Below are 22,358 nucleotides of genomic sequence, written 5' to 3'. Positions count from 1 at the left end.
GACCCATCAGAAAACGGTTTTTAATTACATTCGACACTTTTTTTGCCTTGCTTATTACAATACCTTATTATCACTTACATTTATTCTAAATTATTTGGATATCATATTATGCACATAAATTGATATTGTGCTTCAGTGGAAAATTTGTATATATGTTTTCATCTCATTGTGCTAAACTTTGTTTTTGAATGTGACTGAATATCAATTTCAAGGTAGACAAAGGATGTGTAATATCATAGCCTAATATATTGATGGGCAACATTTATTTGAACCTTAACATGAATGTATTTTACAGGTGTTTAGGTCACGTACACGTCATTCCGTCCTGTTGAATAATTATGGGCATTTGACAGTACGCCTGAGCTCAGCTAACAGCTATAGTTACGCAAAGAGGGACATTTCATTCAGAGATTACTGCAACCACCACCTTCATCCTCAGCTACTTTCTACTCTTGGTAATGGTGAGAATGAGAAATTGTATTATATCTTTATGCTAGCATTGTCATGTAAAAAATCAGCCTTGCCTTTTTTTCTTGTCCCAGCCTAACTCATTGGAAAAATGAATTATTTGAATATTTATTGTATAGTATTCAGAATCTTGCCAAATGTTATAATTATTTGATTAAAATTTTAAGAAACACTAGATATGGGGGTACTCAGCGGTGACTGGGTCTATCTCCCGTCCACTTTCTCTCCATCCCATCCTCCCACTCTCTCTCCCTCTCTCCCATTCTCTATCACTCCCTCTCTTCCTCCCATTCTTCTTCCCTCTCATCAACAACATTCTGGTCCATATTAGACCACGATCAAGTTGTGTCCAGTCATTACATGACTTGATAATGGTCCGGGACAGACTAAAAAATCACCATTTCTTAATTTTCTGAAGTGTGGTTTGGATTCTCTTTCCCTTTCCCGCTCTCATTCTCTCCCTCCTTCCCCACTCCCATTATCCCTCTCTCCCTTCCCCACTCCCATTCTCTCTCCCCCTTCCCCACTCCTATTCTCTCTGTCTCCCGTCCCCACTCCCCATTCTCTCTCCCCCTTCCCCCAATCCCATTCTCTCTCTCTCCCCCAATCCCATTCTCTCTCTCTCCCTTCCCCCAATCCCATTCTCTCTCTCTCCTTCCACACTCCCATTTTCTCCCTCCCTCCCTCCCTTCCTTCCATTCTCTCTCCCTTCCTCCCTTCCTTCCATTCTCTCTCCCTCCCTCCCTTCCTTCCATTCTCTCTCCCTCCCTCCCCTTCCTTCCATTCTCTCTCCCTCCCTCCCTTCCATTCTCTCTCCCTTCCTCCCTCCCTTCCATTCTCTCTCCCTTCCTCCCTTCCTTCACATTCTCTCCCTCCCTCCCTCCCTTCCTTCCATTCTCTCTCCCTCCCTCCCTCCCTTCCTTCCATTCTCTCTCCCTCCCCTCCCTTCCATTCTCTCTCCCTCCCTCCCTTCCATTCTCTCTTGGAAAACTTAGTATACACATCAAGCAATCACATGACCGTTACCAAATTATTTTATTATTGTTACTTTGATGTAACATTGCAACAATGTTGTGGTTACATTGTGTGTGATGAACAGTTAAAAATCTATTGAGAAAACCAGCACTAAATGTAATTAAATGCCTCTTTCTGGTAGAGCCTCAGTGGTTCCCAGAAACTATCTTGCTGAGGTGGCTTCCAGCTAATGAATTACATCAGTCATTGGACTCCTATTTGGTATTCTGGGGACTAGAGCCAGAACCTGGCCCCCCCCCCCCTCAGAGAAGCAGAGAGAGCAAGGAGGATTGTTACGATCACCCACACTGAGAAAGTATGAAGAAAGCAAGCAAAGAAATACAACTGCATAATTCATACAAAAGAAGCGCCGAAACCATCAAATACTCGACAAATTATTTATTCAAAACGAACGGTTCACTCAAAACTGGCTCAAAATTCCCTAGTGTAAATGACTGCCAACAGGTGGTGCCCTAGGAGCCCCACTGTTCTGCTTCAGGCAGAAGCCAGTCCAGATCTGATAGTCATGAACCAACACCCTTGGTATAGGAAGTCATGAACCAACACCCTTGGTATAGGAGGGAATTGGGGATTCCCTGAGACTACCAGTTAGAGGAGTTTTACCTGAATTTACCTGAGAGCCATTAACACACAAGTGGCCTTGATGAAGACAGGAAGCCAGCAACTTGTCAGAGGTTCCTCATTGAACCTGATGATTTCTTCAAGCTGGATTTAAAGGTTCAACAGAGTTTTGGCATTTACAGCTTGGTGGGTAGGCAGTTCCATGGGCTTATAACCCTGTGGATGAAAAAGCATCTCCTGATTTCCAGTCCTACATTGTGACTTGTTGAGCTTCAAATCATTACTCGTTAGTGTTACAATTGACCTATTGAAGAAATTGTCTTGATCAATATCCTCCAAATTGTTCAGTAATTTAAAAGTTTTGTTGAGATTGCCCTTACATGTCTGGTTTGCAGTGTTGTCAGCCCTGTGGCCCTTAACTGTTCTTGGTATGAAAGTTGACTTAGTTTAGGAATGATTTTTGTTGCCCGAATTGAACTTTCTCCAAAGAAGCTATATCTTTGAAGATATAAAGATGAAGGAGAATCTTCGAGGAGGATTTACTGGATGCAAATCCTTAACACTTTCGCCCTGCGGTGGCGCACGAGCGCGTCACTAAGTGTTTGTTCGGGTTCCGCAAGGGTGACACTGGCGGGCGTCACGAGAATAAATATTTGTATAAATTCCAATTTCAATCCGATCTACTTGGGGATAGTTTACAAATGTTCGCCATGAAATTTCCGTTTTCTCTAATAGCCGAAGAGCTTATTTGGGAGAACGGCATGGCAGTGAATTATCGTGGTAAAACAATTGTATTATTTACACGACGAGTATGATCGACGTAGTTTTTATATTTGTTGCCGGTCGAACACATCCTTATGTGACGTTTTATACTTATGTTCTTCTAGAACATTCTATTGCAAACTCATCGGTACAAAAATGAAACACGTACATCGAAAAATAATGTCAGGACAGTGAATTGAATACTGTATACACTTTTCAATGCGGGTTTCGCCGATATGCCGCCGCGGGTAACACTTCGGCCACTTCCCACACTCTTGTGGGTGGGTTGCGACATTGATTCTATATTTATATGCATATGTCCGTGTAGAGAATTTTATTGTGTTTTCAGTGATACCAAAATTAACCCTGTAGGACAAGTGTGGAGTTGTCAACCCTGAAGATAGTAGAAACATTTCGTTGCTGTCTGGCGCTCACGGCTAGTGATCGACGTAGTTTTTTATTTGGTGCTGATCTAACTTATGTTTTGGTGACATTTTATACGTATGTTCTTCTAGAACATTCTATTGCGAACACATTGGTACAAAAATGAAATACGTACATCGAAAATTAACATCAGGACAGTGACAAGAGTATACACTTTTAAATGTTGCTGCTCGACTGCCGAAGCGCTAATTTCACTCGGGGAAAGTTTTTTTTTCATACGCCGTTACACGAAAGTGTTAACTGTAGCCTCTGTTTAACCCAACAGTAAAATGGGTACCTGGTTGTTAAATGATTTGGCGGGGTTGTATTCCGGAGAATATAGGATTAAGGACCTGCCTGAAACGCTACACGTGCTAGTGGCTGTACAAGAATATAAGAACTTTTGTATATATAAATAAGTAAAAAAAAAAGTTGTGGTCTCCATGCTTGGAAACAGTAATCCAAGTGGGGGCATACCATAGCCTCTTTGCTGCTGCTCCCACTTGATGTGCAACTTTCAGTGAATGATGGAGTCTGACTTCAAGGTTTTCTGAGGGGAGCCCCTATGGATCCTTGGAGCTTATCAGGCTAATGTATGTTATATTAGACCGAGACATTAGCTATGGAGTTCAGACCTACCAGGGACAAGCACCAGAACCTGGCCCCTTCAGAGAGGTTTCAGGGAGCAATGGCCCAGGAAAACTCCCCTGTGATTGGAGGTTTTCCTTATCTGCCATCGACTGGGGTTAGGCACCCAGAAAGATAGGCAAAACAAAACAAACCCCACATGGTAAAAAACTAAAACAGAAAACCGAACAGAGAAGTAGAAACTCCCTACAATCCCAAGGAAACATGCAAACAAGCAAACATCACACTTTACTGCCGCGCCTATCGTCCGCAAAGCCCTCCCCGCTCCCGAGAGGGGAGCCCCGGACCTCACCGCGCCGGCTGCCTAGCATCAGTTCAGAAGCTAAGCTCCAACCAATGCAAAAAAACGCTGATCGGTGGGAGGGAGGATGGCCAGGAAGCCTTTGGGGCTCACCTAGAAAATGGCGTTTCATCACATTCGACGCTGGTTTTCTGTGGGAAGCCCCTATGGGTCCCAGGAGCTTGCTACCCAAAGAGAAGGAAAAGAAAGGGCTGACCCGGGAGGCGACCGCCACAATCTGCAACGCGAAGCCGAGACAACAGACTGCAACCTGCGACCCAAGGCAACAAGAATGCACAGGAGCAGACACGTGCACAAAGAACGGGCGGCCAGGAACCTGTGCGACCCTCAAATCCTCGTACCCGAAATGATCCTTCGACGTCACCAACACGGCAGCAAAAGCTGCAAACGTCTGAACGGCATGGGCGCAAGGATAGACTGCAGGCTGGTAGACTTAAAAACTCTGCAGACGACCTGGGAGACCCGAGCCCTGAAACAGGGAACAAGGGGAACCGGATCAATCCAAAGCGCATCCCCAGACACAGTACGCAGGTGATGGAACGTTCACAGATGACAACAAAGAATTTAGTAAAATACTGAGGCTACAGTGCAATTCTGTTTTCAATGAACTGGACACATTGAAAGATCAGTGGTCCAAACAAAATTGCATTTAAATTTTAAATCTGTATTCCCTACAGCGCAGGCAGGAGAAATAAATACTAATTTACATTTGGAAAATATTAGAAGAACTGATTCCAAATTTACAGAGAGAAATAACACCACATGAGATCAGAAGGCATGGCAGGATGTGCACAAAACGCCCCACTGAAAATCAGACGTACAATAGGGGCGCCAAGAGAGAAATCGATCAACATCAAAGGCCCATGACTTTTCAATTTTCAACACTCTTTCCCTACACATAACTAACCAACCTTTCTCAGTGTTCAAAAGACCTCAACAAGCACCTTCAAAGGATGCTCGATCAACTAGGCTGTAAGCAGCTGCATCAAACAGCCTAGTTGATCAGACCATCAACCAGGAGGCCTGGTCAGAGACCAGAGAACAGGTAGGCTGAAGACTGAAGTTCCCTGTTAAAATTTGGAGATATTTTCCTGCCTGGCAGCCTGCATAATGTTCCTGCCTACCCCAAGTGGATCCCATCCAGGCCTGGTTAAGCTAAACAGGTCATGTACTCTCAACCCTCGCATTATACCACAGTGCCACACCATTAATGAAACATTTTCTTTAGTAACTTTTTATTTTCATAGTAACTTTAATAACTTTTTGTCAAGACTATGTCTGGTAACGGCAGTTTGATTTGGAGGTTTTAAGAGGAAGAAGGTTGTGCTAACCCATCAAAGATATGTGTTATAGAACTCTGTGAAAATGACCGGTCGGCTGTGAGTCTTGCCAAGGAATTTGGAATAAGCGCTAGTACTATCTGTTCGCAAAGGAATCACAATGGTGTGATATGTCAATAAAAATTCTGGGATTCATCGGAACACTGGTTCAAGTCGCTCCATTGCCTCAAAACGATTTTCTTTAGCACTGTCTGTGATACGAAGAAACAAATTGATGAATACATGAACTACATATTAACCAGTGAGAGTGATGAGGCAAGCACTAGTAGAGGCAAGCTGAACTCGGTTCTTATTTGATAAGAACAGCAATCAAAGGCCCTCCAACCACTGAAGGAATCTAAAGAGGTTCAACAAGTGACACCTTACTATCAATCCAAGGATCTTCAACCAGTGAAGCCTCACCAAAAAGCCAAGAGCCTTGAATCAGTGAAGCTTCAGCGGCTGGCAGTCAAAACTTACCTTACCAAGCTCCAGCCCGTCCTCACATAAAAAGACCGAAGCTCGTTATTCTAGTCACCAAACCCCCTGTTTATGAATGAAAAGTAGTTTACACAACTCACAACTGATGACATCCAAACACTTCCAGAACAAATGCTTACAATTCATTTGTAAGTAAATACAGAATTTTTATTTGTAAACACAGAACAAAACCACAATTCTATAGATGCTTCACCCACGTGCTTCAAATACAAATAATCTAACCTAACCTAGGCCTAACTATACATAGAATTTTTATGAATAGTAATATTAATTGATATATGAGAACAAACCAATTTTTAATACACAGCATGTTAAAATTGATGAATGTGCCTGGGAAGGACGGCCATTGCTCTAACCAGCCTAGTGTGAGGATGAGCTGCAAGCTCATGTACTGTACAGTAATTTTAGTGTGGTGTTAAATTAGGTTACCTTAATTTTCAAGAATATATTAATTTCTGGGTGGAGCCCCTGGGTGGAGGCTCCCCGGAGCTTACCAGGCTGATATGCTAATGTCAGACTTTGGCATCAGTCATGTGTACGGAGTTCTTATGGGCCTACCGGGGACCATGAGCCAGAACCTGGCCCCCTCAGAGAGGCAAGGGGAGCAATGGCCTATAGAAACCCCCGTGTGGTTGGAAGCATTCTATGTCTGCTATCGACCGGGTTAGGCACCCAGAAAGGTAGGCGTCCCAAAACAAACCCCTATTCTGGTGAAAATTGCAACCAAAAGCCGAACGAGTGGATAGAACTCCCTAAACAAAAACGAGCAAACTAGTATGACGTCATTCGTCGTCGCGCCGCTGTCTGCGCAGCCCTCCCCCTCCTGGGGAGGGGGAAGGGGGACCCCCCAGACCTACCGCGCCGGCGATCCACACCCCAGTTCTTCGGCTGATGCTAGTGGCACCGGTTGTGTGCCTAGAGTGTGGTGTCACTGTACCTAGAGTGTGGTGTCTGTCTTCTAGGTGGTGCGTGAGCCGGGAGTGCGTCTCCAGTACTCGGGCTGCATGCGCCTAGGGTTCCCTTCCGTTGGGGCCCTGTAAGTACTGCCCTGTAAGTACTGCCCTTGGGACTTGGGGTTGCCTTCCACAAGTTCCTTGGGTCCTGCTTCTGCTAGGCCATTTGCTGCTCGGTTTTCGGCCGCCCTTTGTGTGATAGGGGGTTCTGTCTCCCTTGTTCGCCTTAGGGTAAGGGGCAGTTTGCACTGGCTCGTTATTGCTGGCACTAGCACTAGCTGCACAGGGTACTGTGCAGCTAGTTTTCACCAATCATAGTGGCCGGCTCTGTTCTGCCTGGGTATGCTGTACTCTTGCGGGGTTTTCTTTTTCTTTGTGTTTGTCTACCTGGTGGGGGGCTCTGCCTTTTGGTTCTTTCCCCCTTTGTACCCTTCCTCTGGGAGTGTGGTGACGTTTTTGCTGCGGTTTTGATCCTGTAGCTGCATGTGGGGGTATGGTTGTGGCTTTTTGTTCGGCCCTTTCCGTGCTCTTTCTGGCGCCTTCCTTGTTGCGGTTTTTTGTTCTCTTGATTTTCTGGGGCCCTCCTTCCTTACCGGTCTTGCTGTGCTGGGCCTGGTTTTTCCATGTTCCTTGGATTCTCTGTCCTAACCTTGTAGTCCTCGCCTAGTTGTGCTGGCTGGGGATGAGCTTGGGCTCTTCGTCTCGCCCCTCGCCTATCGTTCGCTTTCTGTTCAAGTTCTGGAGCCTACTGGGCTCTTCTCTGCCTGGACGCTGGGAGTGGGGTTGGCCTTCTCTGGTGTCTCACGTCAGACCCGTGGTTTCCGATCCCCTGGCGAGCTTGCTCGTGTTGGGGGGGTTTTCTGTTCGGCAGACGTTCCATCTCCATCTTGCCGGCCTGGGCTTCCGGCTCTGCTTCCTTGGTGGTCGCACCCGGGATCTTCCTGCGGCTCTGCCTCTTCCTAGGTTCGGATGACCCTTGGCGGTGCTGATTGCGTTCTGCCTCGGGGATCTCGCGTCTGTTGGTGGTCAGGTGGCTTCGTTGTTGGTGTCCCACCTGTGTGCTTCTTGGCGGCAGTATGGAGTGTTTTGGTGGTCCTTTCTTTTCCTTCTATCCCTTCTTTGGTGGCTGCGTTTGTTGGTGTCGGCTTGGCTTTTCTGCTGGGGGTTGGGGGCCATCAACTTGCCGCATACTGTCGCCTCATTTTATGCAGCGCTGGCGGAGCCGCTTCGCTTTTCTTTCGGACTTTCATCTGCACCATTCGTAAGCTGTCTCGTGCTTGTTTCACCTCCGGCCTGTTCTTGTGCCGCTTGAGCCGTCATAGTCTTTGGACATAGTGCTCTTTTCTTTCTTCTCGTTTTCTTGTGGCCCCTTCGGTTCCGGTTTGTTTTTCTGCTCCTTCGGATGAGGTGCTCGGTTTGGTTGTCTGCTGCCTTCTTCTTTTCTGGCGAAGGATGAGACTGTTGCTTCCGGAGGGGTTCCTGGGTTGTTTGATGCTTGGTTGGTTGGGCCGGGGGTGCATTTGTTTTTGTCCGGTTGTGGCTCTCCGCCGTGGTTGGCACAAAACGGCTTCTGGGTCCATGGACGCGATTTGGGTTGCTTTGGTTCCCTTCTTCCCTGTTAGAGGGTGCGGGTCTCCCAGGTCGTCCGCGGGGTTCTTCAGGCTCTCCAGCCTGCGTTCTATCTCCGTGCCTATGACGTCCGCAAGTTCGCGGCTCTTGCCGCCGTCTTTGGTACTGTGTCCTGGGAGGACGTTCGGGCACAGGGAATTTGGTGGTCGAACAGGATTCTTGGCTGTTCGTTACCTTATACACGTTCCTGGGCCCAGTTGGGCCTGTGTAGCTTTGGGTTGGCGGTTGCGACCTGTTGTCTCGACTTCGGATAGAGTAGTGTGCGGCGACCGCCTCCCAGGTCAGTCCCAATTTGTTTTTGTTTTTTCCTCTGGGTAGTTAGCTCTGGGGAGCCGTAGGGGCTTCCCCCAGAAAACCAGCGCTGAATATAATGAAACGCCATTTTCTGTGTGAATCCCGGAGGCTCCCCAGCATCCCTCCCACGCTCTGGTCGGCATTTTTTTTCGCGTGTTTTTGACATCCAGCCTCAGAACTGGGGTGTGGATCGCCGGCGTGGTAGGTCTGGGGCTCCCCCTTCCCCCTCCCGGGGAGGGGGGGCTGCGCAGACAGCAGTGGGACGACGAATGACGTCATACTAGTTTGCTCGTTTTTGTTTTGGGAGTTCTATCCACTCGTTCGGCTTTTGGTTGCAATTTTCACCAGAATAGGGGTTTGTTTTGAGACGCCTACCTTTCTGGGTGCTTAATCCGGTCGATGGCAGACATAGAATGCTTCCAACCACACGGGGGTTTCTATAGGCTATTGCTCCCCTTGCCTCTCTGAGGGGGCCAGGTTCTGGCTCGTGGTCCCCGGTAGGCCCATAAGAACTCCGTACACATGACTGATGCCAAAGTCTGACATTAGCATATCAGCCTGGTAAGCTCCGGGGAGCCTCCGGGACTCACCCAGAAAATGGCGTTTCATTACATTCAACGCTGGTTTTTTTTATTTCCCTGGTAAGAATTCTGCTAATCCACATGTCTGGCTTATCCGGTCGGGGATCCTTCTCATATTAGTTTGGATAAGCGAGCTCATACAGTATCTTGGTGTGGCTAACTTCAGGGAGCCACTAAGGTCCAACCAGAAAAGGCATTTCATTACATTCCATGCTGTATTTTTGTTTCCAGGAGTCCACTGGTTATAGAGTCAAATACAAAACCCCCAAAGCAGCTCTTTATAAGTGCTTTTACAAAAATAAAGTTCTCGCTTTCAACTTGAATCCAAACAGTTGCTACCCAAACTTTACTGAATGAAAGGCTGAAGATCCTATGAAACACAAGATTACCTAAATGATTACAAGTTGAAGTTTTTAAATTTGCATTGTCATGTGCATTATTAATTCTACTGGTGAGAACATGATAGTTTAATTTTATAATTATTAAAAAATTTCAGAAACATTTTACTTCTTTGGTGACAACAACCACGAAGAATGGCAGGATCTTCTTGACCTGTACGAGCCCCCACCATATACTCTGCCTCACCACTTCCCAGCTCTTAGCTTTGGACTAGCAGGTTAGTTTTCTTACTCATTGTTTAAATTATTTCAGCATCCAGAATATATATACAGTATATTGTTTTGTATTAAAAAGAGTAATTTACTGTTAGGGCATTATGATAAGCAGTTTTAATATGCATATTTTTGAGCTGTTATGTCTAATATGTTTAGGAGAATACTAAATCTTTTCTGTGGGGAGCCCCTCCGGCTCCCTGGAGCTGTCAGACTGATGTACGCTATATTAGTCTAGGGCATCAGTCAGTGGACCACAAGCCATAACCTGGCCCTCAGAGAGGCACATTAAGCAATGGCCTATGGAAACCCCCATGTGTTTGGGAGCATTCCATGTCTGCCATCGACCCGAGTTTGGCACCCAGAAAGGTAGGCATAATAAAATAAACTTACCCACTTGGTAAGAAATTGCAACCAAAGACCGAACAGAGAGACAGAACTCCCCCCAAAACATAAAGAAACAAGCAAACGTCATTCGCCGCGTTTCTGCGCACCCCTCCCCTCCTCGAGAAAGGAAGGGGGTAGACCGGGACCTCCGCGCCGGCTACTCGCACTTCAGTTCGTAGTCTGTTGCCCTCTGGGGCGGTCGTCAACTCTGGCCTCGATTTCTTGGCGGAATCAGTGCCTTTGTGGTGTTTTCTGCTCTTTATGGTACGGTAGCCAGAAGTAACATCAGTGTACTGGGGCTGCATGCGCTTAGGGCTGCCTTTCCTAAACATCCTCTAAGTACTACCCTTGGGTTTTAGGGTTGCTTTCCCTAGAGCCTTTGGGGCTTCACTTCCTTAGGGGTTCTTGCTGCTCCGCATTTTCCCTGCACTTGGGGCAGCTTCGTCTGCACAATTTATCATGTTGTTTACTGGTGACCACTATGGTCTTTGGGCACCATACCAGTTTACTTGTACAAGTATGGTGAATAAAACAGGTAGATATTTATATATAATGTGTGTATATAGCATAATAACATCACTAACAGTATTGTTGGAGGAAAAATATTAGTGCGTCTGGCCTTGAGGTTGGCAGCCAGCTGACTGTGTGAGTAGCTACGTCTTTGTGCCTTTACTCACCATACAAGCTTAGATATACTGTTATGGTGAACAAAACATGTAAATACTTATATATAATGTCTGTATATAAAAGCAAAAACAGTATGGTTGGTGGAGAATGGTGGCAAGTCAGGTGAGGTGAGGGAGGGAGGGAGGGAGTGGCAGCCAGTGGCGGGCTGCCACTGGCTGCCACTGCCACTGCCACTGCCACTCAGCATACCAACTTAGTGGTTCGTTATGGTGAACACGAATGTAGATACTTATATATAACGTCTGTATATAGTGAATAAAAGGAAAAGCAGTATGGTGGGAGGAGAATGTGGGCGAGTGAGGTGTTGAGGGAGGGAGTGAGTGGCTGGCTGGTACACGGCGGTCACTCCTCGTTACTTTTTACCCCTCGATAATCGCGGAGTTACAGTATTTCTACTCCAACAATACTGTTTGTGGTGTTATTATGCTATATACACACATTATATATAAATATCTACCTGTGTTTTATTCACCATACTTGTACAAGTAAGCTGGTATGGTGCCCAAAGACCATCGTGGTAACCAGTAAACAACACCGTCGTCTGCACGGTGGCGTCGTGCAGACGACGCCACCGCCCTCACCAAAATGGCGGCTCCCAACCTTCTCCTCTTGCTGTTTATACCCTTTATACACACGTTATATATAAGTATCTACATTTGTGTTCATCATAGCAAACCACTAAGCTGGTATGGTGAGTGCAGTCAATAAAAGGTGGCTACACACAGTCAGAAGACGACGCCACCACCCTCCCTCCCACTGCCTTACTCCTCCCTCCATGGAGCACAGCGCTAAATATCACCACAATCTTGCTATTATCAGAACCCTGGTCAGTTTTATCACAGTCAGGGGTCTTCTGAAATAATATCATCGCTACATAATAGCATGAACAAGTATATTATGGCATTTTTAAGCGATGCTGTGGTCATAAGCTGAACAGCAGTGCTGTTAGCTCATGCTGCGTGCTTCAGGCTTGGTTGCTCACTCAATACTGAGGCTCCTAACACCCGGGAGTTTGGGCCACGATTTTTTTTAAAAATGGCGTCTGTTTACAAGAGCCCTGATGAATGTGTGGTGAACCCCGTGTATCCGCGGGCCGTTTAAATCTTGCGTAGTACTCCAACACGTCACATGACGTGATGCGCAGTTGACTGGAACAACGTCTACCACGTCATATGACGTGATGCGCACTTTAAGGGTTAAACTCTTTCGCATTTGCATTACTCGTTCCAGGGGTTTTCTGTAAAAGGTCTTCATGCAATTTCCTTGCTTTTTCACAAATGATGGCCTCTGAAACTATCACCCGCTAACTCCTTGCTGTGTATCCAAATTAATAATAACTGTTCAACATCCTTAAGTGTTTGGTTTGTGTTCTATGTTTCATGATTATTGATACGCCTTTTGCCACTTTAGCACTCATAATGTCCTATTTCTTAGCCAGTACGGTGGATATCGTTTACTGAGATTTGTTGTACTGCCTAGCTAGTTCAACAACCCGCACACCATCTTCATATTTACGAATGATCTCTTGTTTTTGCTCTATGATCATCCTTTCATGGATTTTCATATGTTGAACCTTACCACTGACTTTCTTGGGACCCATGGCGTGATATTTAATAATTACTTTTATGTTCAAAAAGCAAAAAATCACCAATAAAACGGAATTTCTTATAGGCGTGAGCGTCACTAAGTGGGCAGCTGTAGTAAACTGAGGCAGGTCTGCCCGCATGACCGGGGACCACGCGCTCGGTCGACCCGAACGTGTACCATCAAATATCGTTAGTCAACGACAACATCGTATGTCGAGTCGCATTTTTCCATCAAATTTACATCGTAACTCAAAATTATCGTAAGTCAGGGCAATCGTAAGTCGATGTGCCACTGTATTTGTATAAATTCAAAATGCCTGGCATGCCACCCACAGCAAACCAGAAAATCAGGAGATCATTACCCATGAGAAAGAACCCGCACTAAAATATGTTTACTCTTTTCAGTTTTCTCACCTCAATTTTTGCTGTAGGTTGTTCATTTTGGTATTAAATTTTTAGCAATAGAATTCTCGAAAGGGATATATGCATATAAGATTCAGAAGCCCAGCGCGTTATCCACAGCAAACACGAAAATTTGGGGAGCTCAAAAACTCTGGTCACGAAAACAATGGGCCTACTTCATGGGAGGCAGTGCCTTGATGCCACATGGGGCATCACAGATAATGGGAAGACATTGGCGCTTATTTTAGAACATGTCGCATAATTATTGGAATAAAAATGTAATTTTAACAAATATTTTAATAACGGATGCAACATGTGTCCCTGGTCAGGATCTGTAGAGTTATATACAGACTCATATAGTGTCCCTAGTCAGGCAAAGTGTTAATGCGTGCTTGTTCACCCCTATGCTTCCTCGGGATGTTGGCCTTGTGCAGCTGCCCGTACAGGTTCCCATCCTTTTGGCATCTTTGGTGGCTGAGGGTTTGTGTACTTGTGGGCATTTGGTCTTGGTCTTGTGCTTCTTTTCCCTTCTCGAGTTGTCCTCGGACTGGCTTGAGGAGGACATGAAGGGGGTTGAGTGCCGACCTTCGTCTGGGGCACTGGCCTCGGTGGTTAGGGCATCGACAGTGCTGTTGAACCTGTTTGTGCTGATTCTCAGGGAGGTGGTGTCTCTATTCTTTGTCAGAGGCTTCATATGTCGCCAGGCCGAGCTCGCTCGCTCCTTGGATTCCACTTAGGCCCTGGGTCTTAGGTTTTCATCGTCTTTTTGTCCATTGCTGTTTGCAGACTTTGCTGTCACACAGTTTCTGCAGGCGGCCTTGTCTAGTTGCTGTTCTGTGTAAGATTTGTTGCTTCTCCGGGGTGGCTGCGAGGGGAGCCGTTCTCGGGCCTCTCGGAAGGATCATGCTGTGGCTTTGGGTTCTTCCAATCAGGGTAGGCCTTTGGTGCTAGTTTCTGAGCCTGCGTATCTTTTGGAGCCGGCGTCATCTGGTCGGTGCAATGCTCGCTCTTCTCGTCAGCCGGCTTTTTGTAAGGGGCGTCAGCCCTTTCACGAGTCGTTCCGTTGACGGGGGCGCTGGGATCCAGGTGCTCACGCCTGGGTCCCATGTTTGGCAGGCATTTCGGGTCATGTCCTCTGGCCTGCGGCTCCTCCTCCTCCTTCGGGGGGTTTAGGGCTGGCAGGGCAGGCTTTTTCCCCTTCGCTCCATCGGGTCATCTTGGAGTGGGTACGCTTGGGTGTAGTCGAAACGACTCCGACCCTCAGGTGGGTTTCCCGCCTGTTTCCAGTGCTGAAATAGAACTGTGTGGATCTTCGGTTCATTCTGGACTTGTCCCATCTGAAGCCCCATCCGGCCTGGTGAGCACTGGTCACAAAACCCCAGCCGAGAAACGAGACATCCATGAACACATCGAGCAAGGGCTCAAGTAGACTCCAAGGCACTGAACCCCGAAAAACCCGAATAGGAAGCTGGCAATGCAGCAACTCATGCAAGGCCACTGGAGGCTGAACCCAGCGGTCATGAGAGAGGTGGAAGGAACAGTCCCGAAGGAACCAGAACAGATGCCGAAGTCAGACCTGACCTGGCAGGTAAACCAGCTTGGCAAACCAGCACCCCTGGATTCCTTGCCCCTCCTTTCGGATGACCACTCTGTCCCAGGTCTGGTTTCTTTTGGAGCCGGGTTCTTAGATGGTGTGTCTGGACCTCCTGGATGCATATTGGCACTTTCCTATTCATCTAGGGTTCAGGGACTGGTTAGGTTTCGTTGTAGGGCAGCAGGCTTACCGCTTTCGTTGCCTTCCTTTTGGCTTGAATCTGGCACCTTGCGTATTCATGCTTCTTACCTGGGTCGTGGTGGCCTGTCTGCATCTGCTAGGGGTTCGGATTGTGGCCTACCTCGATGACTTGTTGGTGTGGGCTCGGGTTCCTGGTGAACTGGTGGAAGTCGCGTCTGGTTCCGTCCCAGGTTTGGACCTGACTGGGCCTCGTTTGGGACTCTTGGTCCACTTCCTTGTTTCTCAGTGTCACTTGGTGGGTGCTATAGCAGTTGTGCGGGAGTGTGAACTTTGCCGTGCTGGTTTACCAGCCGAGTCGGGTCTGGTTTCGGCATCTGTTTTGGTTCCTTTGGGACCATCCCTTCCACCTCTCTCGCAACCGCTGGATTCAGCCTCCAGGGGTTTTGCGTCAGTTGTTGTGTCGCCAGCTTCCTATTCAGGAAATAAGAACTCTGGGACGTATATTGGCACATCCCGATTCATCCGGGGTTCAGGGACTGACTCAGTTTTGTTGTGGGTGTCAGAGTTACCGCTTTCGTTTTCTTCTGTTCGGGTTGAACCTGGCACCTTGCGTTTTCACACACCTTACACAGGTCGTGGTGGCCCGTCTGCATCTTTTAAGTGTTCGGGTGCTGGCCTACCTCAACAACTGGCTGGTATGGGCGCCCTTTTGCTTCTCTCGCAATTGCTGGGTTCGACCCCCGGGGACTTGCGTCGGCTGCTGCATTGCCGGCTTCCTCTTCGAGTTTTTCGGGGTTCAGGGCCTTGGCGCCTACCCGAGCCCTTGCTCGATGTGCTCACGGACACGTCATATTTCGGCTGGGGTTTTGTGACCAGTGCTCACCAAGCCGGCCAGGGGCGGTGGGGTCAGTCCTTTCGTCGAGCCCACAGCACGGTGCGGGAGTTTGCGGCGGTGTGGTTCTACCTTAGGAGAGTTCAGGTCGCCAGTGGATCGACGATCCGGCTCCATTCAGACTGCTCCCCGGTGGTTCATTGTCTGAACCGAGGGGGTTTGGTGCGGTCCTTGGCTCTTTGGTGCTGGTTGCTTCGGGTGACCCGTCTGCTGAGTTCTCGGGGTTTGGCTCTCCTGGCAGTCCACGTTCAGGGGATGTCCAACGTCCTGGTGGATGACCTGTCTCGGTTCTTTCCTCTGTCCACGGAATGGACAGTCAACGCCGACTCGTTGGCTCTGCCAGACGTTTGGGCGCCCGGAGGTTCGGGTCGCGTTGACGAAGTCACGGTGCCTCCCTGTATATGTGGCACCCTTCCCTAACTGTGAGGCCATCCGGGTTGATGTCTTTCGGCAGGACTGGAGGAGGTGGGGGTTCCTGTACCTCTTTTCCCCGGTTCCACTGTTGCTCTTGGTCCTGACTCGCTTGCAGACTTACCAGGGTAGAGTAGTCCTCTTGGCCCTGTGGTGGCCGGCCCAGCTTTGGTTTCAGGCGCTGCTTGCTCAGTGTCCGAACCCGGAGATTTTCCTGCAGCTCCGCCTCTTTCAGCAGATTGGTCCAGTACATCACGTGGCTGGTTCGATCTTCTCCTCAAGTCTGCACGTTTGGTATATTTTTACTCTGGTCTATCATCATCTCTATGGTGATCAGGTGGCATCATTGCTGGTGTCCCATCTGCAGGCTTCATCTCGGCGGCAGTATGAGGTCTCTTGACAGTCCTTCCATTTCTTTCTTTCTTTCGCTTTGTAGGTGTACTTCACTGTCTGTTAAGGTTGTTTTGTCCTTTCTTTCTTGGTTGTTCCAGGACCATCGTCTTATGCCAAATACTGTCGCCGTTACTGCTTTTGGTATTGATGTTACTTGCTTGATGTATCAAGCTGTCTCGTGTGTTGTTTCACTTCCTATCTGCTCATGTGCCGCTTGAGCCGTCCTGGTCATTGGACAGGGTACTCCCATGTCTCTCTCCTCGGTTTGTAGTGGCCCCTTCAGTTCAGGATTGTTTCTCTAAGGCTCTTTTCTTGTTGGCACTGACCTCTGGGGTCGGGTCGGGGAGCTTCATGCTCTCCTCTGGCGCAGGGGTTTCTGCGTGTTTGGTCCTGGTTGTAGGTTTGTTCGTTTGCAGGCGTCTCCTTCTTTCCTGGCGAAGAATGACACTGCTGCTTTCTGGAGGGGTCCTTGGGTTGTTGATGCTTGGTTCGTTAGGCCAGGGGTGCATCATGTGTTGTGTCTGGTTGTGGCTCTCTGCCATTATTTGCGCGCCACAGACTCTTGTGGCCAGGGATGCGCTTTGGGTTGATCCAGTTTCCCTTCTTCCCTGTTCCAGGGTTCGAGTCTCCCAGGTCATCCGCAGGATTATTCAGTCTAGCCAGCCTGCTGTCTATTCCTGTGCCCATGACATTCGTAAGTTTGCTACCCCTTGCTGCTGTTTTTGGGAACGTGTCTTGGGTTGACATTCGGGCGCGGGGTTCTTGGAGATCAAACAGGGTCTTGGCTGCTCATTACTTGGTGAACATCTGACAGCCTGACAGCTGTGCAGACAGCGCTTCGGATTCGTATCCCTGAGGTTCTGGGTTCGATCCCCGGTGGAGGGCAGAGACAAATGGGCAAAATGTTTCTTTCACCCTGATGCCCCTATTACCTAGCAGTAAATAGGTACCTGGAAGTTAGACAGCTGCTTGGGCTGCTTCCTGGGGGTTTGTAGCAAAAAGGAGGCCTGGTCGAGGACCGGGCTGCAGGGACGCTAAGCCCTGAAATCATCTCAAGATAATATTCCTGGGCCTAGTCGGGCCTGTGTCACTTTGGGTCGGCGGTTGCAGCCAGTTGCCTGGACTTCGCGTTGAGGAGTGAGCGGTGACCACCACCCCGGGTAAGTCCCTCTGGTTTCATCTTTTGGTTGGTGACTCCGGGGAGCCGAAAGGGCTTCCTCCAGAAAACCAGCGGTGAGTGTAATGAAACACCAAATTCTGGGTGAGACCCGAAGGCTCCCCAGCAACCCTTCCTCCCCCCAGTTGCCGTTTTTTTTTTTTTTTTTTTTTGCATTTTTTATATCCAGCCTCAGAACTGGGGTGTGGATTGCCAGCGCGGGGGTCTGGGGCTACCCCTTCTCCCTCCCGGGGAGGGGGGAGCTGCGCAGACAGCGGCGCGTCGATGTGTAATGTCATGCTTGTTTGCTCGTTTCTGTTTAGGGAGTTCTGTCCACTAGTTTGGCTTTTTGTAGCAATTTTCACCAGGATAGGGGGTTTGTTTTGAGGTGCTTATCTTTCTGGGTGCCTGACCCGGTCGATGGCAGATATAGAATGCGTCCAACCACACGGGGGATTCTATAGGCAATTCCTCCTCGCGCCTCTCTGAGGGGGCCAGATTCTGGTTCGTGGTCCTCGGTAGGCCCAAAGAACTCCATACAGGATAGCTCCGGTTAGCCTCCGGGTCTCGCCCAGAAAATGCCGTTTCGTTACATTCAATGCTGGTTTTTTGCTCGTTTGTCCATATGGCCAAAATTAAATGTAATTTGAAATGAAATCGGCTCGTGAAAGTGATGTACTGTCCTGTTTTCTGTTTTGAATCCTCTGGCTTACTCAGATAGGTCAGGAGAGGAAACTTTCAATTAACGATTTTTATGATGTTTGAAACCTTAGGAGAATTTCTTGCCCTCCTAACCTAGCAGAGAATCCTTAACTTGCTGTTTTGGAAAAAAAAATCCAAAATATATTTTCAACTACTATTCATTTTCAAATTACATCCATTTTCGACCATACAGGCAAACGGCCAAATTCAGACGTAATTTGTAAGAGGACAGGTTGCCCACTCCCTCCTGCCTGTCTGCCAGTCAGCCATTCATTTACCCAATCTTCCATCCATCCAGCCAGCCCTCTTTCCTGAAAACCAGCCAGTTAACCAGCCAGTCTGTCCACTTGCCTGTCCACCCACCATCCATCCTGTTGCTCTCCCAAATATGACTAGTTACCAAAATTTTAAAACCTCCGGATTTAGCTGACCCCCAGATTCAACAACTGGGTACAGCCTCATACAAGTTGTTAAATCGAGTGGATACTGTATGCTGCTTTGGCTCCCGTGTTTGGCAACATGTCTTGGGCTGACATTGAGGCAAGGGAGTTTTGGTGGTCGAACAGGGTCCTGACCACCTGTTATTTGGTAAATGTACCTGGTCCCGGTCGTTCGTGTGTGGCTTTGGGTCGCAGGTTGCAGCCAGTTGTCTCGCCTTTTGAGTTAATGTGCACGTTGCGGCTGCCACGCAGGTTAGTCCCCTCTTTTACTTGTCTTTGGTTATGTAGCTCTAAGGAGTTGGAGGGGCTCCCCATAGAAAACCAGCATTGAATGTTATGAAATGTCATTTTTCTTGGTGAGCCCCGGAGGCTCCCTGGCACCCTCCCTCCCTCCGGTCAGCGGTTTCGTTTTTGATGCTCGGCCTATGAACTGAGGTGTAACTGGTGCGGGGGTCCAGGGCTTCCCCCTCCCACTCCCAGGGAGTGGAGGGGAGAGTTGTGCGGACAAGCGGTGGCGGTGAATGACGTTTGCTTGTTTGGTTGTTTCCTTATATTTTTGGGGAGTTCTGTCTCTCTGTTCAGTCTTCGGTTACAATTTCTTACCAAGTGGGGTTTGTTTTGTTATACCTACTTTTCTGGGTGCCTAACCCCAGTTGATGGCAGACATGGAATGCTCCTAAACACATGGGGGTTTCCATAGGCCATTGCTCCCTGTGCCTCTCTGATTGCGCCAGGTTCTGGCTCGTGGTCCCCAGTAGGCACAACTCCATTGACTGATGCCCCAGACTAATTTGTATAGCGTATATCAGTCCGATAGCTCCAAGGAGTCTCCGGGGCTCACCCAGAAAATGGGGTTTCATTACATTGATCACTTTTTTGTTTTTCATTGTAAAGGTATGGGTACTGGAGTTCCTTTCCACTTCCATGGCCCAGGTTTTGCTGAAACCATGTAAGTATTTATGTATGAACGTTTTTAGTCATTCCCACAGTTTGTGTATATTAGTTTCTTTAAAAGTACCTCAGCATCAACTGCCTCAGGGCTTTAGTAAACAGCCTTTTTTTTTAAATTGTGGGTAACATTCCTGGGTGTGAGAGCCTCAGTACCGAGTGAGCAACCAAGGCTGGCGCACAGGAAGAGGCCGAACCCCCAAACATACCAGCGATACAAAGATGCGAGAAACAACTACACGGCAGTGAGGAGAGAGGCAGAAAGAAATTTTGAAAAAGGGATTGCGGACAAATGTAAAACAGAACCAGGTCTATTCTATAAATTCATAAACAACAAATTGCAGGTAAAGGATAATATTCAGAGGTTGAAAATGGGAAATAGATTCACGGAAGATGAAAAGGAAATGTGTGAAACACTAAACGAAAAGTTCCAAAGTGTGTTTGTACAAAATGAAATCTTTAGGGAACCAGATACAATAAGAATTCCAGAGAACAACATAGAACACATAGAGGTGTCTAGAGACGAAGTGGAAAAAATGCTCAAGGAGCTCGGTAAGAACAAAGCAGCTGGCCCAGATGGCGTTTCACCATGGGTTCTGAGAGAATGTGCATCTGAGCTCAGCATTCCACTTCACCTGATCTTTCAGGCATCCCTGTGTACAGGAATCGTAGCAGACGGGTGGAAACAGGCTAACATAGTTCCAATCTACAAAAGTGGCAGCAGGGAAGACCCCCTCAATTATAGACCTGTATCATTGACAAGTGTAATAGTGAAAGTATTGGAAAAACTAATCAAAACTAAATGGGTAGAACACCTAGAGAGAAATGATATAATATCAGACAGACAGTATGGTTTTCGATCTGGAAGATCCTGTGTATCGAATTTACTCAGTTTCTATGATCGAGCCACAGAGATATTACAGGAAAGAGATGGCTGGGTTGACTGCATCTATCTGGACCTAAAAAAGGCTTTCGACAGAGTTCCACATAAGAGGTTGTTCTGGAAACTGGAAAATATTGGAGGGGTGACAGGTAAGCTTCTATCATGGATGAAAAATTTTCTGACTGATAGAAAAATGAGGGCAGTAATCAGAGGCAATGTATCAGAATGGAGAAATGTCACAAGTGGAGTACCACAGGGTTCAGTTCTTGCACCAGTGATGTTTATTGTGTACATAAATGATCTACCAGTTGGTATACAGAATTATATGAACATGTTTGCTGATGATGCTAAGATAATAGGAAGGATAAGAAATTTAGATGACTGTCATGCCCTTCAAAAAGACCTGGACAAAATAAGTATATGGAGCACCACTTGGCAAATGGAATTTAATGTTAATAAATGTCATGTTATGGAATGTGGAATAGGAGAACATAGACCCCACACAACCTATATATTATGTGAGAAATCTTTAAAGAATTCTGATAAAGAAAGAGATCTAGGAGTGGTTCTAGATAGAAAACTATCACCTGAGGACCACATAAAGAATATTGTGCAAGGAGCCTATGCTATGCTTTCTAACTTCAGAATTGCATTTAAATACATGGATGGCGATATACTAAAGAAATTGTTCATGACTTTTGTTAGGCCAAAGCTAGAATATGCAGCTGTTGTGTGGTGCCCATATCTTAAGAAGCACATCAACAAACTGGAAAAGGTGCAAAGACATGCTACTAAGTGGCTCCCAGAACTGAAGGGCAAGAGCTACGAGGAGAGGTTAGAAGCATTAAATATGCCAAAACTAGAAGACAGAAGAAAAAGAGGTGATATGATCACTACATACAAAATAGTAACAGGAATTGATAAAATCGACAGGGAAGACTTCCTGAGACCTGGAATTTCAAGAACAAGAGGTCATAGATTTAAACTAGCTAAACACAGATGCCGAAGAAATATAAGAAAATTCACCTTCGCAAATAGAGTGGTAGACGGTTGGAACAAGTTAAGTGAGAAGGTGGTGGAGGCCAAGACCGTCAGTAGTTTCAAAGCGTTATATGACAAAGAGTGCTGGGAAGACGGGACACCACGAGCGTAGCTCTCATCCTGTAACTACACTTAGGTAATTACACTTAGGTAATTACACAGCATGAGCTAACAGCATTGCTGTTCAGCTTGTGACTACAGCATTGCCTAAAAATGTCAAAATATATATGCAACTGGTATTATTTAGGGATGATAGTATTATAGAAGAGCCTGTCTGTGTACAATGTTCAGATATCAGTGAACACAATACCGCTCAAGATGTTCACAGCACACAGCACACTGCCATTGTTTGGTTCATCTAAGAATCTGGAACTGACGTCTCATGTTCCTTTACAAAATAAAATTGTGAACATTATTCATTTACAGGATTTAGTGACCAGGATTCTGATAATAGAGAGAGAGAGAGAGAGAGAGAGAGAGAGAGAGAGAGAGAGAGAGAGAGAGAAGAGAGAGAGAGAGAGAGAGAGAGAGGAGAGAGAGAGAGAGAGAGAGAGAGAGAGAGAGAGAGAGAGAGAAGAGAGAGAGAGAGAGAGACAGAGAGAGAGAGAG

General features: G+C 47.1%; 1 protein-coding gene across 2 annotated transcripts in view; it reads left to right on the top strand.

Moving 5' to 3' along the window:
* Window positions 1–19,922, top strand: part of LOC123759091 (jmjC domain-containing protein 8) — a 41,195-nt gene extending 21,273 nt beyond the window's left edge. The window contains exons 4-6 of one of the 2 annotated variants that reach the window (XM_069324931.1): window positions 296–461; window positions 9,972–10,091; window positions 19,772–19,922. In XM_069324931.1, coding sequence (XP_069181032.1) covers window positions 296–461; window positions 9,972–10,091; window positions 19,772–19,830 — 345 coding nt within the window. In that variant the 3' untranslated portion in view covers window positions 19,831–19,922. The remainder of the gene's footprint in view (window positions 1–295; window positions 462–9,971; window positions 10,092–19,771) is intronic. The other variant, XM_069324932.1, reaches the window with a different exon arrangement.
* The last annotated feature ends 2,436 nt before the right edge of the window (window positions 19,923–22,358 follow it).

The sequence above is a fragment of the Procambarus clarkii genome, chromosome 15 (genome assembly GCF_040958095.1).
Source record: "Procambarus clarkii isolate CNS0578487 chromosome 15, FALCON_Pclarkii_2.0, whole genome shotgun sequence".
NCBI classification, from domain to species: Eukaryota; Metazoa; Arthropoda; class Malacostraca; order Decapoda; family Cambaridae; genus Procambarus; species Procambarus clarkii.
The sequence above is the reverse complement of the archived record's forward strand: the minus strand, read 5'-3'. Positions and strand labels throughout refer to the sequence as shown.